General features: G+C 42.5%; 1 protein-coding gene across 4 annotated transcripts in view; it reads left to right on the top strand.

Annotated features, from left to right (window-relative positions):
* The window catches only part of ELMO1 (engulfment and cell motility 1), a 523086-nt gene extending 503069 nt beyond the window's left edge, over positions 1-20017 (top strand). For all 4 annotated transcript variants that reach the window (XM_041727391.1, XM_041727393.1, XM_041727394.1 and 1 more), the window contains 3 exons: positions 3319-3401; positions 12945-13022; positions 18627-20017. In XM_041727391.1, coding sequence (XP_041583325.1) covers positions 3319-3401; positions 12945-13022; positions 18627-18827 — 362 coding nt within the window. In that variant the 3' untranslated portion in view covers positions 18828-20017. The remainder of the gene's footprint in view (positions 1-3318; positions 3402-12944; positions 13023-18626) is intronic.
* Positions 20018-21813: the final 1796 nt, after the last annotated feature.

Here is a 21813-nt window from a genome sequence, read left to right as displayed (position 1 = left end):
TCTGTGCTGCCAAGTTAGAGATCAGATTCTTCACTGAACTGTACAGGGATAGGGTCTACCTGTCCCTCATCTGTATCCCCACTCTTAGAGGCACCTATGGTGCTGTATATACAGCAATTGCTCATGGCTTACTAGCTACTTCCTAGGGTGGTTTCTGCCTCAATTTGGCTCCCAGTGGTGAAACCCAAAAGAATTTTGGTGGCTATACTTAACTTTTTCAGTTGTATTTTTGTTTTAAATCATAATTCCAGTTCCTTCCACAAAAATTAGCAGCCATAGAGTTTCCTAGAGTATCTGAAGTGATTGCCAGCCACCTCTGGGGCTGTGTTCAGCATGATTTGGGTGTTGATACCTTCCAAAAATAGGGAGAAGTCATGACTAAGCGAGAGATCATAGAGTAGAAGAAAAAACAGTCCCAACTCTGTCCCCCACTAACTACGTGACATTGCATCATTTATTTCTTCTCTGTAGGCTTCAGCCTGAAAAAAAGATTGAAAGGAATGAATGCCCCAAGGATTTAGAATGGGATGTAGGGTGCCAGCAAGGACCCTTTTATTTCTTATATCTCTGGGTACCACTTCTTTAAACTGCCACCACATTAAAAAAAAAAAAAAAAAGTCTAATGGAAACACTAGCCTGACTTTGAAGTAATCAGTAGCCCTCTCCTGCCTCCTCAGAGTGTAGATTCAAGGGACATGAGTCTGATTCTGCTCATGGGAATAGAAAGGATGGCATTCTAGCCCTTCTGATGCCTAATCTTCCAGTACATCTAGAGACAAACTATGCAAACAGCAACCTTTAAAAGCCACAGTGTATTTTTAGAATTTTGTGTTTCCTCTTAGCCATAATCCTGTGAGTAATACAGCAGCTTGTCTCCTTGACAGGGGACAATACATATAAAAAAAAAAACAGAATATGTACTGCCACAAGCATGGTAGAAAAGTTCCTTTTCTCCCCTGAAGCCTTCTCATTAGAGATTCTGAAGACTACTCCCACCGTAGACTTTTGTGTTACTCTTGTCCCGTTCCATATGATGGGTTTTCAAAGCCAAAGGGTAACTTGGTATTTATAGATTGTAGAAACTCTTTCTAGTTCGTTGACCATGTTATATATTATACAACAAAAGATTTCCACAAGGTACTTGTGACTCAAACTCCATCTGAAGCTTGAGAAGGCTTTTGAATTGGTAGGTTAACTCTTTCGCAAATTCACTTCCACGGTGGATGTTCAATTGAAAAGTAAACACAGAGTCAATCCGACTTCTGAAAGTGCCCAAATGTCCCCCTCCTGGGGTAGTGATGAGGCAACCAGATTGACCACTGAGGGGAACAGGGCTGATTATTGGTTATAAAAATGGATTTCAGGAGAGCTGAAGTCAGCCAGTTGTGGTCACAAGTAGGTCCAGGAATTATAGAGACCACCTATAGGAAGATGCCAAACCAGAGGGGCAGGAAAGGCATCCAAGGTAAAAAAGGATGATGTCCCTCGAGATAGGCTGCATTGCTGCACTATGCTGCTGGAACAAACAGCTCCAGATCTCAGTGGCTTATGACAAGAGTTTCTCACCCACATTGTATAACTGACATGGGCCGCGAAAGGACTGCGCCACACCGATGGCTGCTATGCCATCCCACATCTGTGCCACCTGGATGGAAAGTGTAGCCTGTTCAGTTTCTGACGAGAGGCTGATGGATGTGGACTTTTTACTGCCTCCTTCAAGAAGACACATACATGCTGCTGCCTCTCACATTTCACCGGCCAGACCTAATCAGGGGGCCCAACCTAACTGCACAGATTGCTGGGAAGTATAGTCTTCCAATGCCCAGAAAGGGAGGAAGACCAGATATGGGTCAGCACAAGTAACATCTGCCCATGCAATCTAGAATCAGGACTGCAAGATGAAGGAGCGGACGGGGGAACGGAGAGCAGGGAGGATGTGCAGAGATTACGGAAAGGGTTCATTACAACCCCACTTCTGTCCAGGGTTAGAGAAAGCTCTAGGGCTCTCAACAGATTTGAACAAGATCTTAGCAATTGTAGGGAACCTGGAAAATGTTGGCTTTTCAAGGGTCTTCCTGTGGTATCATTTTGATATTCTATATGTTTCATCATTTCATCTTCATCTAAATCTCTCCCCTACAACCCAATTCCTCGGTAAAGGTATATGAACTTTAATTATGAAATCTCTCATTATCTTCTTCATTAGGGGAATCTAAGGCATTGATTACTCAAAGTTTCTGCAGATCTAAGTTCACAATGCCTTGTGGGCCTAAAAGACTAGGGATTGGAGAGGAACAGGTGACTTCACAGTTTTTTAAAGTGTGGTTCCAAACCATCTTACTGCCTTTTCTCTCTCAGATGATCTGGGCAAAAGTTTCCAATGCTCAAACCTGTCCATGTCTTTTATCTTCCTCCTAAGTCCTGAGTAAGACATGAGATAACATCATTTTATCTAACTACATTATTCTCAGGATCTCTAAGATAAATACCAGCTACCATTTCCCTATCAGAAAAGAATGTTCCCTTTCTTTAACTGAGTTTACTTTTGTTGTCTGTAAAATAGGGATTAAAAATATGCCTGCCTCACAGAGTTGCTGTGAGAATTAACAAGATGGGGGATGCTTGGGTGATTGAGCATCTGCCTTCAGCTCAGGGCACGATCCTGGGGTCCTGGGATCCAGTCCCATATCGGGCTCCCTGCAGGGAGCCTGCTTCTCCCTCTGCCTGTGTCTCTGCCTCTCTCTCTGTGTCTCTCATGAATAAATAAATTTAAGAAAAAAATAACAAGATGGTAGAGAGCTGGAATTTGGAGAGTGAGTGTTCAGATCCGGATTCATTTTTTTGTGATAAGGTTGCTTCTCCTTGTTATCCAAAACTCAGAAGCTAATAGATGCAGGTACTGTAGCAAGAGATACCAGTGTGTGTGAAGCACCTGGCGTTGTTCCTGGCAGCAGCGGTTCTTCCGTATTATCAGTATCAGTACTGCTAGTAGTAGTACCATTACTGCTGATTCTGATACCATTACTTTTACACAACAGTGATGGGTTTTCTTAGGATTTGTTTTGTTTCTGCTTGTGAACGTAGATTTTTTTTTTCTCCCCAGGGATGCTTTTTAGTAAAATATAAGAATCAATTTTAGTTTCTGGTCCTGGGATTTTGCCTTTTTCTCTTTCTCTTTTTACCTTTTTTCTTTTCTCTTGTTGCAGTAGTTTCCAGGAATGACAGCTGTGCCCGCAGACACCATGCTCTCCCCTGCTTCTTTACTGACATCTCAGCTTTCCCATGGTGTAGTGACTTTCATTTTCTTATGAATTGCAGTGCCGGTGGCAGATATCAAAGCTGTGGTGACGGGGAAGGACTGCCCTCATATGAAAGAGAAAGGTGCCCTTAAACAAAACAAGGTATGATTTCCAAAGTTCTTGCAAATAGTGTTATCTGCACAGTGCATTCAGCGAAGGTAGGGGGTCCAGCCGTGTGTTAGTAACTGTGCGTGTGTGTGCACATGTGCTTGCATGCATGCACCTGCATGTGCTGTTGCATGTCACTTAGCTCTCCTTTTTCCTTCTCTGACTGCTTTTATACCCCTTAGCCTTATACTTTCACTGATCACTTCAGAACCCCCACCTCTTCTGTTCTCTCCCTTCCTGTCTCCTAACAACCTTAGGGATGGCCGTCTTCACCCACTATTGTCACCCAAGCTTTCTTTGCTCATCTTCATCCATTCTCTGGGGCTCTCCTAGCCTCCCATTTATGTTCATGTTGTCTCCTCCCTGACTTCCACCCCAATCTCTTCCATTTTACCTCCTTCGGTAGCCTCCTGGAGTCTCTGTGAATCCTGGGAAAGGCAGATACCAGAACATTCAAAACATTTTAGAAAATTTAAGGGCCTGATAGTCTTCAGCATCATGGAAAGTATTATTAAATAACTCAAAATCAGCTTAAGGGAGAAAATTTCCCCCAAAGTGAATATTGCATAAATTCTCTTCATATCACAGTATCTTTCATCTTCCCCTCCTGGTTTACCAACCAACTGTTCATCATAACAGCCTGTTCCATACCAGAGGGTATGGCAGGAGGCACCATTTGAAAAGATGGAAGAATTTCCTTTGCCCCCCCTCCCCCCCGTTTGGAGGTATTTGCCCTTGGAAGGCCACGAGGGAGCCAATTCTTTGTTTCTACCTCTCGGCATCTTGTGATACATAGTACCCATCCATAAACAAAATTATCTAGATTGATCTGGGTACTCTAGCCACCTTGGTACCAAAAAATATCACATAGATCAGTTGTACTGTAAAAGTACTATTTATGAAGGTAAAGGGAAGCGGATACAGCCAAGAAGGCCAATAACAAGATCACTGCTTCCTAAGTCACATAAATATAACTCACCTCAACTCGATGTGAATTCCTTCTTTGTCAAGCCTGTCACAGCATCATCAGATGATGCACTTAACTGACAAGCATAATGATATAAGGGCATGCTTCAGAGTCTGTGGGTCAACTGTTACACAGCATTTCTTTCTTTTTCATGATATGGGAAACAGGGATTGTACCGCTCCTCAGATTTCAGATGAACATCCTTAACTATACCAGCAGGTTCCCAGTCTTCATGGTTTGCCTCTCCTACCACCTGATATCAGAGCACAATCTCAAGGAGCACTGGCTCTGCTCATTTCCAGCACTGGCTCAGCTCCGTCCCATGGTTACATAACACTTGGAGCTGAACAGGAAACAATGTAAGGAAATTGGCAGAAACAAGACTTTATAACCCAGAGAAGGCCAGGAAGGGTGTAGTTGGCAGCAAAACAGACTGCCAGGACTCATGCACTCTGAGTAGGGATAGAGAAGATTATGTAAAATATGTGTGGAGAGACTGGTTTTAGTCCCAACATGGAAGGCACTTGGGAATTGTCACTCCTGTCCTTATAGTAAGAAGAAACTGAATAAAGTAAGAGTCAACAATTTTCTTGGATCTACTAGGAACTGAGGTCACAGGGCAAATCACCACCCTGGAATCTGGAGAGACAAGTGCATCCAGAGAGTCACAGCCAGATCTGCTCACCTGAGCAGAATCCACTAGAACTATAAATTATAGGATCACTTAAATGACAATTCTGATTAATTGCTGAAGGCTGAGTGTGGGCTAGTGTGAAGGTGAGAAACTCAGGGTTTCAGTTTTCTGGGGGGCATGCTTTCATGGGCTTTTCAACCAGTAACCCTAGCAGATTCCCACAGTGAAGAACTGAAAAGGACTACCCTTCATGTCTCTGGCAGGGGAAAAGAAGGAGAAATCATGACATATGCCAGAGACTTCCCCATAACAAAGTTCTATTTTGCAGACCCGTTTCCTATCTAGGGGAAGAGAATTTCTCCCATTTTATCTCATTTTAGCCTTCTGTCTCAACTGTGGGGTTGGGGGTGGAAGAGACATAGTCAACAACAGTCAGAGCCTCAAGGAAATTGATAGGAAACTCTGCAGCCAGAAAAAAAGGGAGGGGTAGGAGGGAAAGGGGAAGGCTATACCATTTGAGAAGGTGACAGCTGCAAGATATAGAGTCCCTAAAAGATGAAGGTTTAATTGGTAAATTATAGAATCCAATCCCTCACCCATATCCTACCACCACACCCATATCCTATCCTACTGCCACACAACCTATTATCCAAGATAATAACATTGGATTAGGGCTGAAAGATCTGCCAGACATACACTCTCTCTGAGGAGGAATACTTAGGGAAGCCCACTTGTTCTCAATAGAGAAGGCAAAAAGAGGGATACTAGAGGAATTTGAAGCCTCTGGCACTTAAAGCTTCAGTAAATATTAAACACATTGCAATTCCATGCCAGATTAACATAAATCATCACCATAAGGGTCTATATATATCACTTCTTATTGCCTGACACAACATGTCTGGATCTCAACAAAAAATTACACGCCTGCCAAAAAGCAAGAAAAAACAGCCTGAAGAAACAAAGCAGTCATCATAACCAGACTCCATTATGACACAGACACTGGAATTATCAGACAGATTTTAAAATAACTAGATTATAAGTGTCTTAGACTCTAATGGAAAAAAGACACAACCTTAACAGATGGGCAATGTAAGCAAAAAGATGGAAACTCTAGAAACGAATCAAAAGGAAAGGCTATAAATAAAAACACTGTCACAAAAGTGAAGGATGTTTCTACTCGGCTTATCAGTAGATTTGACATGGCCAAGGAAAGGATTAGTGGCTTAAAGATGAGTCAACAGAAACTTCTAAACAAAATCATAAGGAGGGAAAAAATGGAAACCTCAAAGAACTGGGAGATAATTGCAAAAGGTATAACATATGTATAATCAGAATACCAGAAGAAAAAAAGAATGGGGCAAAAGAATATTAAAGCAAGAATGGCTAAGGACAGTCCAAAATTAATGACCCACACAAAACCACACATCCAGGAAGTGTAAAGGACACTAAGCAGGACAAATATGCAAAAAACAAAGAACAAAAAAAAAAAAAACCACAACACTTAGGCATATCATATTCCAACTATAGAAAACCAAAGACAAAGAACTGAGAGGAGAAATTCACAAATCTATTATTATATCAGGATTTCAGTACCCGTCTGTCAGTAATTGATAGATGAAGCAGACAAAAAATCAATAAAGATATTGATGACTTAGAACAGCACCATCAGTCAACTTGATCTAATTAACATTAATAGGAAATCCACCTGACAATAGCAGAATACACATTCTAATGAAACGAGAGACATTCACTGGATAGACTACATTCTGGGCCATGAAATATACCCTAACAAATTTAAAAGAACAGCAATCATACAAAATACATTTTCAGGGATCCCTGGGTGGCGCAGCGGTTTGGCGCCTGCCTTTGGCCCAGGGCGCGATCCTGGAGACCCGGGATCGAATCCCACGTTGGGCTCCCGGTGCATGGAGCCTGCTTCTCCCTCTGCCTGTGTCTCTGCCTCTCTCTCTCTCTCTCTGTGTGTGACTATCATAAATAAATAAAAATTTAAAAAAATACATTTTCAGACCAGAGTGGAGTTAAGCTAGAAATCAGTAACAGAAAGATAGCTGGGAAATCTCCCCAAATATTTGGAAATTTAAGAATACACTTGTACATAACCCATAGTTCAAAGAAGTCTCAAGAGAAGTTACAAAATAAACTAAACAGTTAAAATATAAGATCAAGATGTGGGGGATGGGGCAAAAGCAATGTTGGAGGGAAACTTATAACATTAAACACATATATATTAGAAAAGAAGAAAGATTTAAAAATCAATAAAGTTTCTACCTTACCAAACTGGAGAAGAGCAATCTAAGCCTAAAGCAAAGAGAAGAAAAGAAATAATTAATATTAAAGTTGAAATCGATGAAACTGAAAACAGAGAAAATAAACAAAAGCAAAACTTGGTTTTGGAAGATATTAATAAGACAGTTAAACGTCCAGCCTGACTAACCAAAAAAAAAAAAAGAGAGAGAGAGAGAGAAGAAGAAGAAGATACAAGTTGCCAATATCAAAACAGGTGTGGAGATGATGATCTCATTTGAGCATATGATATGTGTGGGTGGAATGTGGCCTTCCTGTGTCAGACTCCTCCCCTTAGATGAGATCAACAAAACAGAGTAAATGATATTTTCCGATCTATTTTGGGTTTGTTTTTTTTTTTTTTGCCATGCATGGTATTCATGGAAAATTGGATGGATGGATGGATGGATGGATGGATGGATGGATGGATAAATGGGGCACACTGCTATAGCCACATATATAATTCATGGAAAATTGGATGGATGGATGGATGGATGGATGGATGGATGGATGGAGAGATAAATGGGGCACACTGCTATAGCCACATATATAAGAAAGCAAATAGAGGCTATTTCCTAGCATTCACTGGTCAAGATGTTCCAGTCACCTCCAGCTCTTCCAGGCTACCTTGAGGCCTGAGACAAGCAGTATCTCTGCTAGCCTGTCTCTTTCATTGCATACACATGAAAATTGTCTTGCGGTGTCTATAGTGTTCATACACCTGGTTTATCAGGCAAAACATCAAAAGGCAGAAGGGAAACCCATGGTTCTAAGAATTTCCTTCCTCAATCCCCCATACCCACACCCCTTCTCCTAATACCCCACAGGCCTGCTACCTCTGGGACTTCTGGTAGAAAAGGAGAGACCTGCAGCTTAAAAGGAGAGCTGACAATAATGTGTCCACAGGAGGTCTGTTAGTACATGGTAGTAGGCAGTAACCAAGGTGTGTTATTGGCTCTTCAGACAGTTTTTCCTTTTTTTTTTTTAATTTTTATTTATTTATGATAGTCACAGAGAGAGAGAGAGAGGCAGAGACACAGGCGGAGGAAGAAGCAGGCTCCATGCACCGGGAGCCTGATGTGGGATTCGATCCCGGGTCTCCAGGATCGCGCCCCGGGCCAAAGGCAGGCGCCAAACCGCTGCGCCACCCAGGGATCCCTAGACAGTTTTTCCAATTAGAGGGTAGTTTCTCACATCTTGCGCCATGGGACTTTTGGTTAGCTTAAACACAAAGCAGGACAAACTGACACATTAGGATCCATAAGGGAAACACTTCGTTAATAGCAATACGTGGGTAACTGATGCACTTCTCACTCCTTCAACATCTGATATGCTGGGCACTGTCCAAGGTCCTGGGGCTAGAAAAAAAGAAAGAACTGATCTAACCAGATCTTACTGATACAGGTAGGAATATATCTGACGTAGCAGAAGCTTCCATCTCATGATGTCCTAGAATCCAGCTTTTATTTTTCCAGTGTGATTTATGAACCAGAAATAAGAAGCAGATTAAACTAGAAGCTAATGCTCTAACATCAGCTTGAAAACCCTGGTCTTAACCCAAAAGGCTTTTATTGAGATTTACTTCATTCATCACTTGTATTCATATGAGATTGAGTATCTTCTTTCTACCAGGTCTATGCCAGGAGCTAGGAATTCAGAGATAAACATGACCTGGACCCTGGCCCTAGGAGTCTAGTAGATACAAGACTTATATGCCAACGTGCAATGATAATCCAATGTTGTCTATGTCCTGGAACATTTAAATATAGGGAGAGCCCGGGAGACGTGAAGAGAGGCTCTCAGAGGAATTGAAAAGGAATTGCTAAGGGAGGGGAGAAAGAGGAAGACTTTCTAGGAGGGGGAAGGAGTATGTGAAAAGGCACAAGGTCCTTCCACCATAGGAAAGAACATCCTCTGTTCTTTGAGAGTGATTGAGAATCACTGAGTTCAGAGTATAGGATTGAGAGACAAAGACAGAGAAGGCAAAGGACCGAGAGAAGAAAATGGGTTGGGGAACTATTGGCTGATAAGGCTAAGATAGAGTGGGGCCAGAAAGTTACAGCTGCCTGAAGAGGGCAGTATCCTCTATTAGTATATACTACATGAATGGGTAATTTTTGCCTTCTAAAACAGAAACTCAAACTCCCAGACCTATAGATGAGCAGCAGTGTTTTATAGCTATGAAATCTACTGCTATGCCTATGGCTATATTTAGCACATGCACATGCCAAGTTATGTCTTGTGTCTTTGCCCTCCAAGATGACCTGAATAAATGGTGGAGAACCAACATAGTTCAAGTGAGTGCTGGAAAAAATGCCCAAATGAGACCTGTCACCTCAAAACAATGGCAGCCAGCACTGTATACTGAATATATGTACTATAAAATTCTGCTCTTATATTCAGTCTGTCATTTTGATCCCTGGAAAATGGCAGTCCCCAAAACAAGATGTCATCCATGCCCAAAATTTCTCTGAGCCTCCCCTGACCCAACATGCCTTGTCACTGGTCATAAACCCAAGAGTTAAAGATGGGGTCAGAGGTACTAGTGCATGCTGGTTTGGTGGGTGGAGGGGGGAATTCAGATTCTCCTGCCCCCTGTTTCAGAATTATCCCATCCCAGGCCTTCCTCCACCTACTGAGAGATGTGAATTAATGAAATAGAGGATGAAAATAGGAACTCCTGAACATAATTTTTCACTGAACCAAATCCAGAGGGGAAAAAAGGACTGTGAGTAGCAAAGCCCCAGAGCATCAGATGTCTGAATGTTGTGGAGTGTGACAAAGCCCCTGAGGGGGACACTGCCCCAGATCCATGACTGCCACTCTCCCACCTCCTGGCACCTCTATCCCTCACAGACAGTTTGGACAGGTGGCAGCTTCTGGAGTGTTAGTCTGAGAGGCGCCATCGCTCCCAGCTCTGTAGCCTGTGTGTTCGAAGAGCTGAAGAGCTGACCTCCACCAGTGACTCAATGACAACAAGCCAGAGACGTCAATAAAACTCATTATAGGCGATAGCAGCCTTTAATGCAGGCATGTGGTTCAGAGAATTAATTCCTCCCACCCCTCCCAGGCAGCTTTGGTGAAATGAAAGGGGGGATTGACATTCTCACGAATTTCCTATTTCCTGCCTGTGTTTATCAGGAATCTAGGTCATGACGACTCCACTCATTCACGTCCTCACTGGTTTGTGCCTTAGGAGGGCAGAGCCCAACATGTGCAGGCCCCATCCTTTCTTTTCCTTTTCTGGGCCTCTGCAGAAGAGAAAATGTCACAAGGACAATCACACTGACACTCTGGCCTCAGGTGACTTCAGCACCTAGTTAAGAGGCTGAGTCTGGGCTCTGGTGGTGTTCACACTGGCTGTGGTTAGCAAGGGGATGATTCACATGACTGCCTAAGAGGAGAACCAGTTGTCCAGCATCAGCCCAGAAATGCATTCCTGAATTTTACCTTTTCCTAGTGACTTCTGATGGTCACCTTAGGCTGTCACCATATACTGACTGGTCGTTCACAAGCAAAGCCCCGTCCTCACCTTTCTCCCCAGTCTCTCAATCATGAGTCAGGGAGTTTTCCTGATAAATGACACTAAGATTAGTACAAAATCATTTATATCAATGTGCCTAATCTAAAAACAATTTTTTATGAATTTATGAGATTGGAGCTTAACATTTTATTGAAAATAAACTGTTACATTATTTTAAAGAAAAAAATAATCACCTATGATCCCAGCCCCTTAACATTAATTTCTCATTATTTGCCTTCAGTCTCTGCCCACTGGTAGACATTGTTCATAATTGTGATCTGCATGTAAATAATGTTCATTTCTCCTTTTTTATCAAATCTTCGTAACTATCATACTGAATGTCTGGCTGAATAAATTCCTCTGCTAATTCATGATTTATTTAACGGTTCACCCAAATTGGGGAAGACATTTACTTAGTTCATATTATGTTCTTCAGGTGATGATGTATACAGCATTCGCTTGCTTTCAATTTTCTAGGAATAATCCCAGGAATGGGATCCCAGGCTCTTAATATGGATTGCCTGACTGTTGTTTTTTCTAAAGATGACCCAATTTATGATGTCACCTATAGGGCCCATGACAACTAAACACTCAAGAGAGATGTCAAATTTAATGGAGAAAATGTTTTTGTTTTATTAGTTTTGGTGAACTTTTTTTTTTTTTTTAATATTATTGATCTTCACTGGGCAGGGCAGGCCTGAATAGAGGCCTACAGTAGAAGTAATGAAAATGAGGAGAGGTAGTTTTACAGGGTAGCTCCCTTCCTGCCTCAGCATTCTTTCCTTTAATTGTCCCTATTTCTGGCAGAGTGAGGAGGCCATAAGAGTTTGAGATACCGTAGGTCTGGGCTCAGAGCAAGAGCCCCTCCCTCTTAATGAGGGGACAGCTGGAGGCAAGTTAGACACAGAGGAACCTCACAAGAGCCCAAACAGCTAGATGTTTGATTGTGTCAGGAAAGGTATCCAGTTAATGCTAGGCCTTCATAGTTCCCTTGGCAAAGACTCTTTAGCCCATTTGAAATTCTGAAATCTGGAAGCATTGACCTCATCTCTGCCTTCTCTCTTCTTTCTCGGTCATTCTTGCTGTGAGTTACTGGTCAAAGGCAAATCCCCTGACAAATGTTAGGCAAAGAATGATGTGGAAAGATCTACCTTCCTAAGAAATTACACAATATTTGTGTTTTGTAACAATGCAGTGCGGGTTACACAATATTTGTGTGTTGTAACAATGCAATGTGGGTTCACTTGGCCCTTTCCCTCCAGATTAGGAGCTTTTAGGGTGTTGAGATGAGCCATGACTCTCATCTTCCAAAGGTTGTATCCTGCTGACTGCTCAAACCAATAGAACGATCATTGTACCCAATAATGTACAGCACATAATTTGAGAAGTGTATTATAACGTACATGTTAGACATGACCCTGAATGTCTCAGCCAATGTCATACAGCTACAATGAAAGGACAGTGTCACTTAGTCCTTGGCCCTTTCGGTCTGACTCATACCTGCATTCAGTAGACGCTCACCAATGAATGAATGTAGCATTGGGCCCTTGATTCTCCTTTCTATTCTTCAGCCTCTAGATAATATCTAAGTTTTATGTAGCCTTTGCTGTATAGAACTTCAGAGATCAAAGGACCTAAAGATAATGAGTTCACTCGCAAGCCTCATTGGCTCCCATGTAGCTTCCATGTTTTAGGAAGTTCATACCCCTATGGACATTGGGGGTGATCAAAGATAGAGCAGCCCTTAACTCCTGGAAGGGAGATGCTGAAGAAAGAAGAGTGGCATGGCTTTGGAGTTATATGGCTTTGGACAATCATTTCCTTCTCCAAGCTCCTTCCCATAAAAGAGGAACACTCAGACTTGCTACAAGGACTATCTTGAGAATTAAATGAGCTGGTTATATAGACTTCCCCGGAATAGGAGGACATGTTCTGTGAACCTTAAGGAGGAAGAACAAAACAAAACGAACAAAAAATACTCCTTCCTCCCATCAGCTCACCACTGCCCCTCATGTCTGTACGTATTCTATGTTCAGTCCACAGCCATTTTTAACCGCAGAACAATGTGCCCATTTTCCTTAAGACGGTGTTTTCTCTGATCCCTTGTAGGAGGTGCTTGAACTTGCTTTCTCCATCTTGTATGACTCAAACTGCCAGCTGAACTTCATAGCTCCTGACAAGCACGAGGTAAGGGTCTCAGTGGGGTTAATTTGTGAGACGGTGTCACTTTTTTTTTTTTTCTAAAAAACAAGCAAGAGAGAAGTATTGGAAAGAAATTTCATTAAAAAAAAAGCCTGCCTAAAAAAAATCATAGACAAAGGATTTGGAATAGAATGGAAACTTCTTTTAAAACTGCCAGTTATAACAGATTCAACCTCTTACTGTCTTGACCAAGAGTTCATGGTAAAGAAAGAGAATGTACAAATGCTTCACACTCAGCAAGGGCATAACTGTCAACCCTGAGGAAGAATCGGCCCTGATGAAGCTTTGGTTTTCATTGAGAATTAAAATTTTAGTCAGGATCTTCCCAAGATAAACTTGTCTCTGTTCTTTAAAACATTTGATGAAGTAGGTTTTCTTCCATGTTTCTTTAAGTTATTTTAAGAGATTTGGGGCTGTCTCTGCTGTTGGAATTTTATTTTTGAGATGGTTCTGTTCCTTTTTGACATCTTGTTATATGTATAATTTGTTTTTCTTCTTGAAGCATGCCTGTCAGCTATATTTAAAATATTTAGCATAGATCTAGGAAAATGTATTTGTAAGGTGAAATAGCATCTATGGTTGATGTAACTCGTTCTCTTGTAAACGAGAACCTAACATTATGCTTGAAACTCTTATTTTTAGATGATACCATTCAAATTTTTGTTTTACATGTGGTTGCATAAACAGCTTTTAGAAAGGAAGGGAGCGTTTTAATGGAATCTGACTTTTGTTTCCCATTTCCCCTAGGAGACTCTGCTCATTTAGAAGTTATTCAGTATCTGCTTTTCACTGGTTTAAAGCTTTTGAATAAAATTGTACATCCCAAAGAGAGAGGAAAGATTAGATGCAAATCCTGCATTTAGAATGGTGCTTAAATGTAATTCTGTGTTACTTGACATTTAGTTTGCAAAAGGGTATGACTTTGTCTTCATCTTTCTGAAAATAGATACTGAGGCCTACCGTTTCTCTTTTTAAATAAAATTGCTGTTACACGCAGGCAGGCCACCATATTTAAGAGGTATACAGCTGTATGGCAAACTATTTAGAAAGTAGAACTGTGGATGTTATTTAAATCTGGGCAAGGCTGTTTTCTGCAGTGTGCGTTCATTCCAGATAAGGATAAATGTTCTCAGACTGCCAAATTTTTATTTGTCACTGCCACTTTTTATTGATATAGTGAAGAGGAAAATGCCATACACCTGTGAATACTTTTAATTTCCTTGGATCTCTTTCATATGTATTACCTCGTTTTATTTGCATAATCACTCAATAAAATAGGAAGTTCTGTTACAGATAATCTTCATTTATCAAATAAGGAGAGAGACCTCTGAAAACCGAATACCTCAACATTTAGTAAAGATAATAGTAATTCCAACTAGCCTGGATTCCTCTGTGCCAGTAACCATTCCATGTCTTATGTACTTCACCTAATCTTCATCATACCGCTGAGAGAAACAAACTATTATTGTGCCTATTTGATAAAGGAGGGAAATGAGTCACAAAGATGTTAAGACTCTTGCCCAAGGTCAAACAAGTGGTAATAGAGCTGGAATTCCAACCGTGGAGCCTTGCTCCAGAAACCCAGTCTCCTTGGCCCCTTGGTACCATGTATGCAGCATGGGAGGCAGGAAATAGGATCCATCCTCCCTACTTCCTGCCAGTGCCTGCCCCCCAGTGTCAGCAGTTAATCACGTCGGGGCCAAAGCGATGCCATTTATACCTGAACCCAATTGCCTCCCCTCTAGATTCTTAGCAAAGCAAATCCAGATACATCAGTTGCTTGTAAATATTCCCGTGTGCATCTCTAAATAATGGCATCCCTTTGAAACCAACTACAATACCAATGATCACACCCGATTTTTTAACATTTTGATACCAGCAAGGGTAGTCAGTTTTCAGACTTCTCCACTTGCCTCCTTGGTGTGTTTTATTTCTTTGATACTTCATTCAAATCAGAATCCAAATAAGATCCATGCATAGCAATTGGTCAACACGTTTCTTCAGTTTCCTTGAGATCATAGGTTCCTCTTTCCTGCTCTCTCTCTCTCTCCCTCCCTTGGGAGCATCTGCTTGTGCTTTTTTTTTTCCTTGCAATTTATTCATTGAAAAAAAACCAGGTCATCTGTCTGGTGACCTTGCTGAGAGTCTAAGATTTTGCTGATTATAATTATGTGTATTAGTTTACTGTGGCCACTGTCACAAATTACCACGAATTTAGTGGCTTAAAACAACATAAATGTATTACCTTACAATTCCAGAGGTCAGAAGTCTAATGCAGGCCTTTTCCGGGCTAAAATCAAAGTACTGGCAGGGCTGAATCCCTTTCTGGAGGATCTAGGGGAAAATCTGTTTCCTTGCCCTTTGCACTTCTAGAGGCCACAGGCATCCCGTGGCCACGGTGTACATTCATCCAACAGTGGCGATTGAATCTCCACACCACTTCATTCCGCCCTCCTCCTCCATAGTCAGAACTCCCTCTCTTTCCCTTCTGTCACTCACTCCTAGCCTGTTTCCCTCTTCCACTTTTAAGCACCCTTGTGATCACATTAGTCCCACCTGGACAACCCCAGATGACCTTCCTGTTTGCAGGTCAGCTGATTAGCAATTTAAATTCCCTTTGCCATGCACCCTAACATACTCCCAGGCCCCAGAGATTAGGACAGGATCTCCTTTAAAAGGAGGGTATTCTTCTGCCTACTGCCACCTGCACTTTATTTCACATGGTTTTCTGTCTCCCATATTTCCTATTAAGTGGCAATTAGAGGATTAATCTAATGGAGGCCCAACTTTAAGCAACAGTGGTGGTGTATTCTTCCGTGGTGTCTGGTTTTCTCTCTTTGGGGGATGTTAGCAGCCACTGATGATTATTGCCCAGATCCTTGGCCCCATTCGACATTGGAAAGATTGATATCTCAGTTTTATCATTCCTTCTTCGTTTATTAGTGGGAAACTGGCCTCATCTTTGCAGTTATACAATTTATATGTAATGGGCAGAATAAATATTTGATTCTCTTTGTCAGTCTTCAAAATCATGTGCATCTTCCAAGTGAGAACAATGAGGTGGTTTTGGTGTTTGAGTATCATTATGAAGTAATGGATTTAAACATATTTGTGTTTTAGTGGGTTGCAATTGTTATTATCAGTATCTAAACTGTTCTATCTAGGGGGATCCCTGGGTGGCTCAGCAGTTTAGCACCTGCCTTTGGCCCAGGGCATGATCCTGGAGACCCAGGATCAAGTCCCATATCAGGCTCCCTGTGTGGATCCTGCTTCTCCCTCTGCCTGTGTCTCTGCCTCTCTCTCTCCCTCTCTCTGTGTCTCTCATGAATAAAAAAATAAAATATTTTTAAAAAATAAATAAATAAATAAATAAACTGTCCGATCTAGAGAAAGTAGGAGCATCTTCTGGTTGGCTTCTGAGTCCTATTGACATGATGCCAGATGTCTTTGACAATATGCAGTCACATTCTACTATGACAAAATATTCCAGGCTCATCTTGCATGTTTCGTGAATTTTCTCTGGGGAGTCTTGGTCCCTTTTGGTAGAAAATGGTATTTAGCAACCAGAATCTGGGCATTAGGTGTGCTTACTATTACTTGGTTGGTCATTATGTTTAGTTTTTTTATGGGCAAAGCTAGGAGTTAACATCATTTCTTTAAAGACAAAATACATTCAAAGTTCATTTTGATACTGCCAACTCAGATTCAGGAGTACAGAGTTTTTATTTATTGGTTGGTGTACTTTTTAATGAAATTTTCTGCACCTGCTGTTTCTCAAAAGAAAGGCACCACGAAAGTGTTCCTGTGGGTTAAATTAATCTGTACTAGGAAGCTGGCCAGGCCTGGAATGGCTATACAAAAAACAGTAATCCCAGTACTAAGGGATTTACAATGAAACAGCGTTCGAGCTGGAAGAGACCTCAGAGGGCATGGAGTTCAGTGGTCCCCATATCTGGAAGTATATCAGAGTTATCTGGAGGCTTTTATAAGTAAAATTTACTCAACCCACAATCTGCAAGATCAGGATCTCCAGGGTAGAACCTTAGTATCTATCTTTATGAAGGTTATTTATGTGGAAACAAGTGTTTAGATGAGTTCAGAATCTGTCTAACATATTCATGAGGACATTAATATTTCCAGATGTCTGTTAGCATTCAACTGATGTTTAAATGGGTTAGATGCTTTGGCAGAGATCACACAAACAAGGCAAAGTTCTACACTTCAGGGCTGTCTACTCAGATATATACCCTCATAATATACTCATGGTGCATCCCCTCAGCTTCAAAAGTGGTGCCACTGATGTGCATCATGGTGAGATTTCCAGATCACTGTGACGTATGATTTGTAAAGTACTTGCAGTCCTGTAATACATTTTATTTTAAGATCTGCTATTATGTTCTGGAACCTAATCCAGGTAACCATCGTGCAAAGATCAGACTAAGTACAGGGCCTGGAATTGTAATGTGACCCAGTGAGGGCAGGAGAGGGGGGAATCTAGGGCACATTCCAGAAAGAAGACTAGTCTGACAGTAAGAGCAGAGCAAATGCTATCACAGAGGTCCTATATAGGACTAGGATATCCTAAAAGGTAAGCAGATCACAGCATCTGGAATGCAGGCAATTTTCTCAGATGCTGACAGCAGAAGCTACTTCTGCCACCAGGTACTATGGCTCTGATACCCTCATAACCCAGGGGGTTACAGCTTCTCGGAGGGGAAATGACAAGAGCAAAGCAGGTCCTGAGATAAACAAGGTACATTTTCTTTCCTCGAGGAATTCATTGTCTCCTGGAGAAACAAAAGCATGGTCAGTTTTAATGAGAAAGGAAGAACCAAATTCTTAGCTGGGGGCTCTGGAGGACTTTCCAAGTTGGGTGACGCCCCCAGGAACCAGGTTTCCCAGACCCAGAGGAGAAAAAAACCCTGGAAACTAGAGACTCAGAGAGAAGAGAGAGGGAGGTAGCCCAACTCCCATGAAGATCAACCAATAATTGTAGCCTGTTCACCAGACATTGGGCAGCAAAACATTATTTCCTAGCCCTTTTGCTGAGAAATGCCAAGGCGGAACTACCATTGGTAATACTCCTCGGGGTGGGAGTGGCTTGTCATCATGAGTGTTAGGAATCAGATGGGAGAGGCAGAAATTAGCCACTAAACCAGGAACCATGCTTGGAGTCAGGAAAGAAGCAGGCTTGACCTAATGCTGAGTCTAGGCGTGTTGGGACAGAGCCTACCAATTGCTTAAAATCAGACTCATAGGTAGGATGTTAGAGGTTTGTGAGGTCATGCAGAACTCAGATCTTTTTGCTGTTACATAAGAAGGTATTTGCACAGAAGAGTGCAGGCACTAGAGTCAGATTGCCTGAGTTCAAATCCCACCCACTCCCCAAGCCACCAAGTTCCTTGGCTTCTCGGTGCCTTGGTCCTCTTATCTGCAAAACAGAGAGGAAAACACAAGTGTCAACTTCATTAAATGATGCTATAGGCAGAGCACATAGCACGCAGCCTAGCGCACATTGAGTAATCGTTGTTAACCACTGTCACCATTCTTGTCGTGAGTAGTTACCCTTGTCACCTCCTTTTCCACCAGTACTGTATCTGGACGGACGGACTGAATGCGCTGCTGGGGAAGGACATGATGAGTGAGCTGACCCGGAATGATTTGGACACCCTGCTCAGCATGGAAATCAAGCTCCGCCTCCTTGACCTGGAAAACATTCAGATCCCTGACGCACCTCCACCCATCCCCAAGGAGCCCAGCAACTATGACTTCGTCTATGACTGTAACTGAAGTGGCCGGGCCCGGAAGCACCCCCTCCAAAACTGGAAAATCTAGCTAATGGGAGAGAAGAATGAAAACACACCCACGCCTGGAACCCTCTCGCGGTAAAGAGAAGCTGTGGGTCAACACTCTCTTTGGCCTCGCCTCTACCCCCAACATTCTTCTGCCCCTCCCTGGCACCTTGCTCACTGCCCTGATTCTGTTTCTAGACTCCATTGCTTTAGGTCACTTCCCACTGCTGCAGTCTACTGGTGGGAGCAGAGCAAAACCCACCGCCAGTAAGAGAGCCAAAGGGGCCCTTCCATCCTAACCCCCAGCAGGCATATCCTCCCTCCCTGGAGGGTGCAAGCCAGTAGCACCAGACTGCCCCGAAACCTGCCCATCAGACCGAAGGAAGTGTCCCAATGCTTGTGTCTGGAAGAAACAGCCTAGCTGCTGGAGAAAACCAAACACCACCTCCTTATTCCCTTTCTCTCTAGAGTCCGCTCACACCACCAGTTCCATGTGAATTGAAATCCGCTTTCCAGTCCCTTCTTTCCTCCATGCAGGCCTTTGCCTTGTGCTGTTCTGCTCTGGTTCCAAGAGCAGCAGCAGCAGCCTCGTTCTAGCTGTGGCCGGCACCGGGTCTCCCGGACACAGTCCCAGGTCCCATGCCCACTTCACGTCTGCACTGTGACCGTGGCCAACCTTCTTTCCTCGCCAGCTAGTCTTGGGTGTCCTCTCTCTGCCCCAACCCACACCTGCCTTCTTCATGCCTCACACCCTTCCAGCCCCTTAGCTGAAAGCACAATTGGTGAAATCAGTCGTCATCCCCATCTCTAATATACTAAACCTAAATGCCTCTGTGGCAGGCGGCCCCTCTCTACGGGTTTGGTGTTACCTTCTCCTGGGGGTTCTGCTACAACACAGGCTCCGCAGGATGGTCAAGCTGTCAGACATCCAAGTTTACATCATTGTAATTATTACGAGTATTGACAATTTGCAAGGGTTTGGGGTTGGTTGTTTTGTTTTGTTTTGCTTTGTTTTTGTACAAAAGAGTCTAACATTTTTTTGCCAAACAGATATATATTTAATGAAAAGAAGAGATACATAAATGTGTGTACTTTCAAGGTTTTTTTTTTTAATTATTTTAATCCTAAACATCTTCCTGAGAATAACATTCCCTTATACATGCTGTGGAATAAAATTAATTGTGATGAGTTGCTGTTTTGATTTGGTGACTTAGGGACTTGCTGCTCAGTCATTAGCGTCACTCGTGAGCTTGTCACACATATCTTTGGCCCCACCCCAGACCCGCGGAATCAGGTGATCCACTTGCACATTAACTCTTGAGAAGCCGGGCCTTAGGGGACTCAACCATTGCCCGGTCACCATACACTCAGAGCATCAGTAAAGAATGTTACTTCTAAAGACCATCTCAACTCATAGAGAAGATTTTCACGTAGTGAAAGACCTACTATGTGAAAATCTGACCATGCATATTACACTGTCACCTCCTAACTGGGACTCTCCTCTTTTCTTTTTTTCTTCCTTCCCATTTTATAATGTAGAGAACTGACCAAATTAAACACATCACACTTTGAGGGAGCACATTTAGCAATAAAAAAGAATGCAAACCCATAGACCGGGAATAAATTAAGTCAAAGCTAAATAAATCTAACTATGAATTAATAAGATATGGGTCAGAGCCCAGCAAAGGATTTTTCTGAGTCAGTTCCATTGGAGGAGTATCTGGATCATAAACTCCGAGGGCTGCAGGGATGTCAGAAAGGTCCAAGCATGCAAATTAAGCATGGTTGCAGCACAAGCCACTCTGGACTCACCGCAGAAGTGTTAGATACCTTCAGGTCACTGCTCTTTACCGTCATCAGAATGTGCAATTACAGATTGACTTGAGTGGGGATGACATGGTCCAGAGCCCTCCATAAATTGCAGGGAAAAAATCCTTTATAATCCATATGAATTCACAGGCGATTATGCTTCCCATCAGAGCACTCACACCTGACTGTCAAGTCAATGCATCCTTTATCATTAAGTTTTAATGACGTTAACCCATATGTCCTCCTTGTCGGTAGTGCTTATTGATCTACCCACCATCATGATGCAATGACAAATGTTAGGTAAAAGAAAGTAGACAGTCATACTGGTTTTTACTTCAGAGTTCCAAATCTGTCCATGAAAGGGAAATTCTTTCTATCAAGGTATCTGAGGTCCTAAACTCTAGGTTTAGGAGACTGATCTGTCCTATAACCCTTTGGGGAAGAACCAGCCTCTCTCTCTTTCGGCACTCATGCTTTGGTGCATTAAATAGAAATTAACCCTTTCCAGACTATGAAGAGAGCATTCTCCTACCCCTCCTTAGATCCTCTGTCTACAGACAGGTGAGATCTGGAGAGTGTGACATCATTTCTTCATTTTGCAGCAATGTGGTGCAGGCTTGCTGTCCATATTTGGACAGCTCATCTTGTATGTCTCAGCTGCCAAGGCTTCCGTGAGCCTTCCTTCAAGCCTGGGTGAATCTGGAAAGCCAAGGAAGCAGTGAAGTAGGAAGTTGATTTTGTTTTTTTTTTTTTAAGATTTTATTTATTCATGATAGACAGAGGCAGAGACCCAGGCAGAGGGAGAAGCAGGCTCCATGCCGGGAGCCCGACGCGGGACTCGATCCTGGGACTCCAGGATCGCGCCCTGGGCCAAAAGCAGGCGCCAAGCCACTGAGACACCCAGGGATCCCCAGGAAGTTGACTTTGTCATCAGATCTACGCTGCATTCTCCAATCCAGCTTTACCTGAAATAAAACTGATCATTGCATTTGAATCTGCTATTTTCATTCCTGTCTAGTTTCTTATTCAGAACCCATAGAGGGGAGGGTAATGTAACTGCCCCCCCTCAAACTCAACTACTTATAAGGTAAGAAAATCTAACAGTCACTGCAAAGGAAAAAGCGCCAGGCTGAATGCTTCTTGAGTCTATTTGCAAATCCATCCTAAACCACCTC

The sequence above is a fragment of the Vulpes lagopus genome, chromosome 13 (assembly GCF_018345385.1).
Source record: "Vulpes lagopus strain Blue_001 chromosome 13, ASM1834538v1, whole genome shotgun sequence".
In the NCBI taxonomy this organism is placed as follows: domain Eukaryota; kingdom Metazoa; phylum Chordata; class Mammalia; order Carnivora; family Canidae; genus Vulpes; species Vulpes lagopus.
This window is presented reverse-complemented; position numbering and strand designations above follow the sequence as displayed.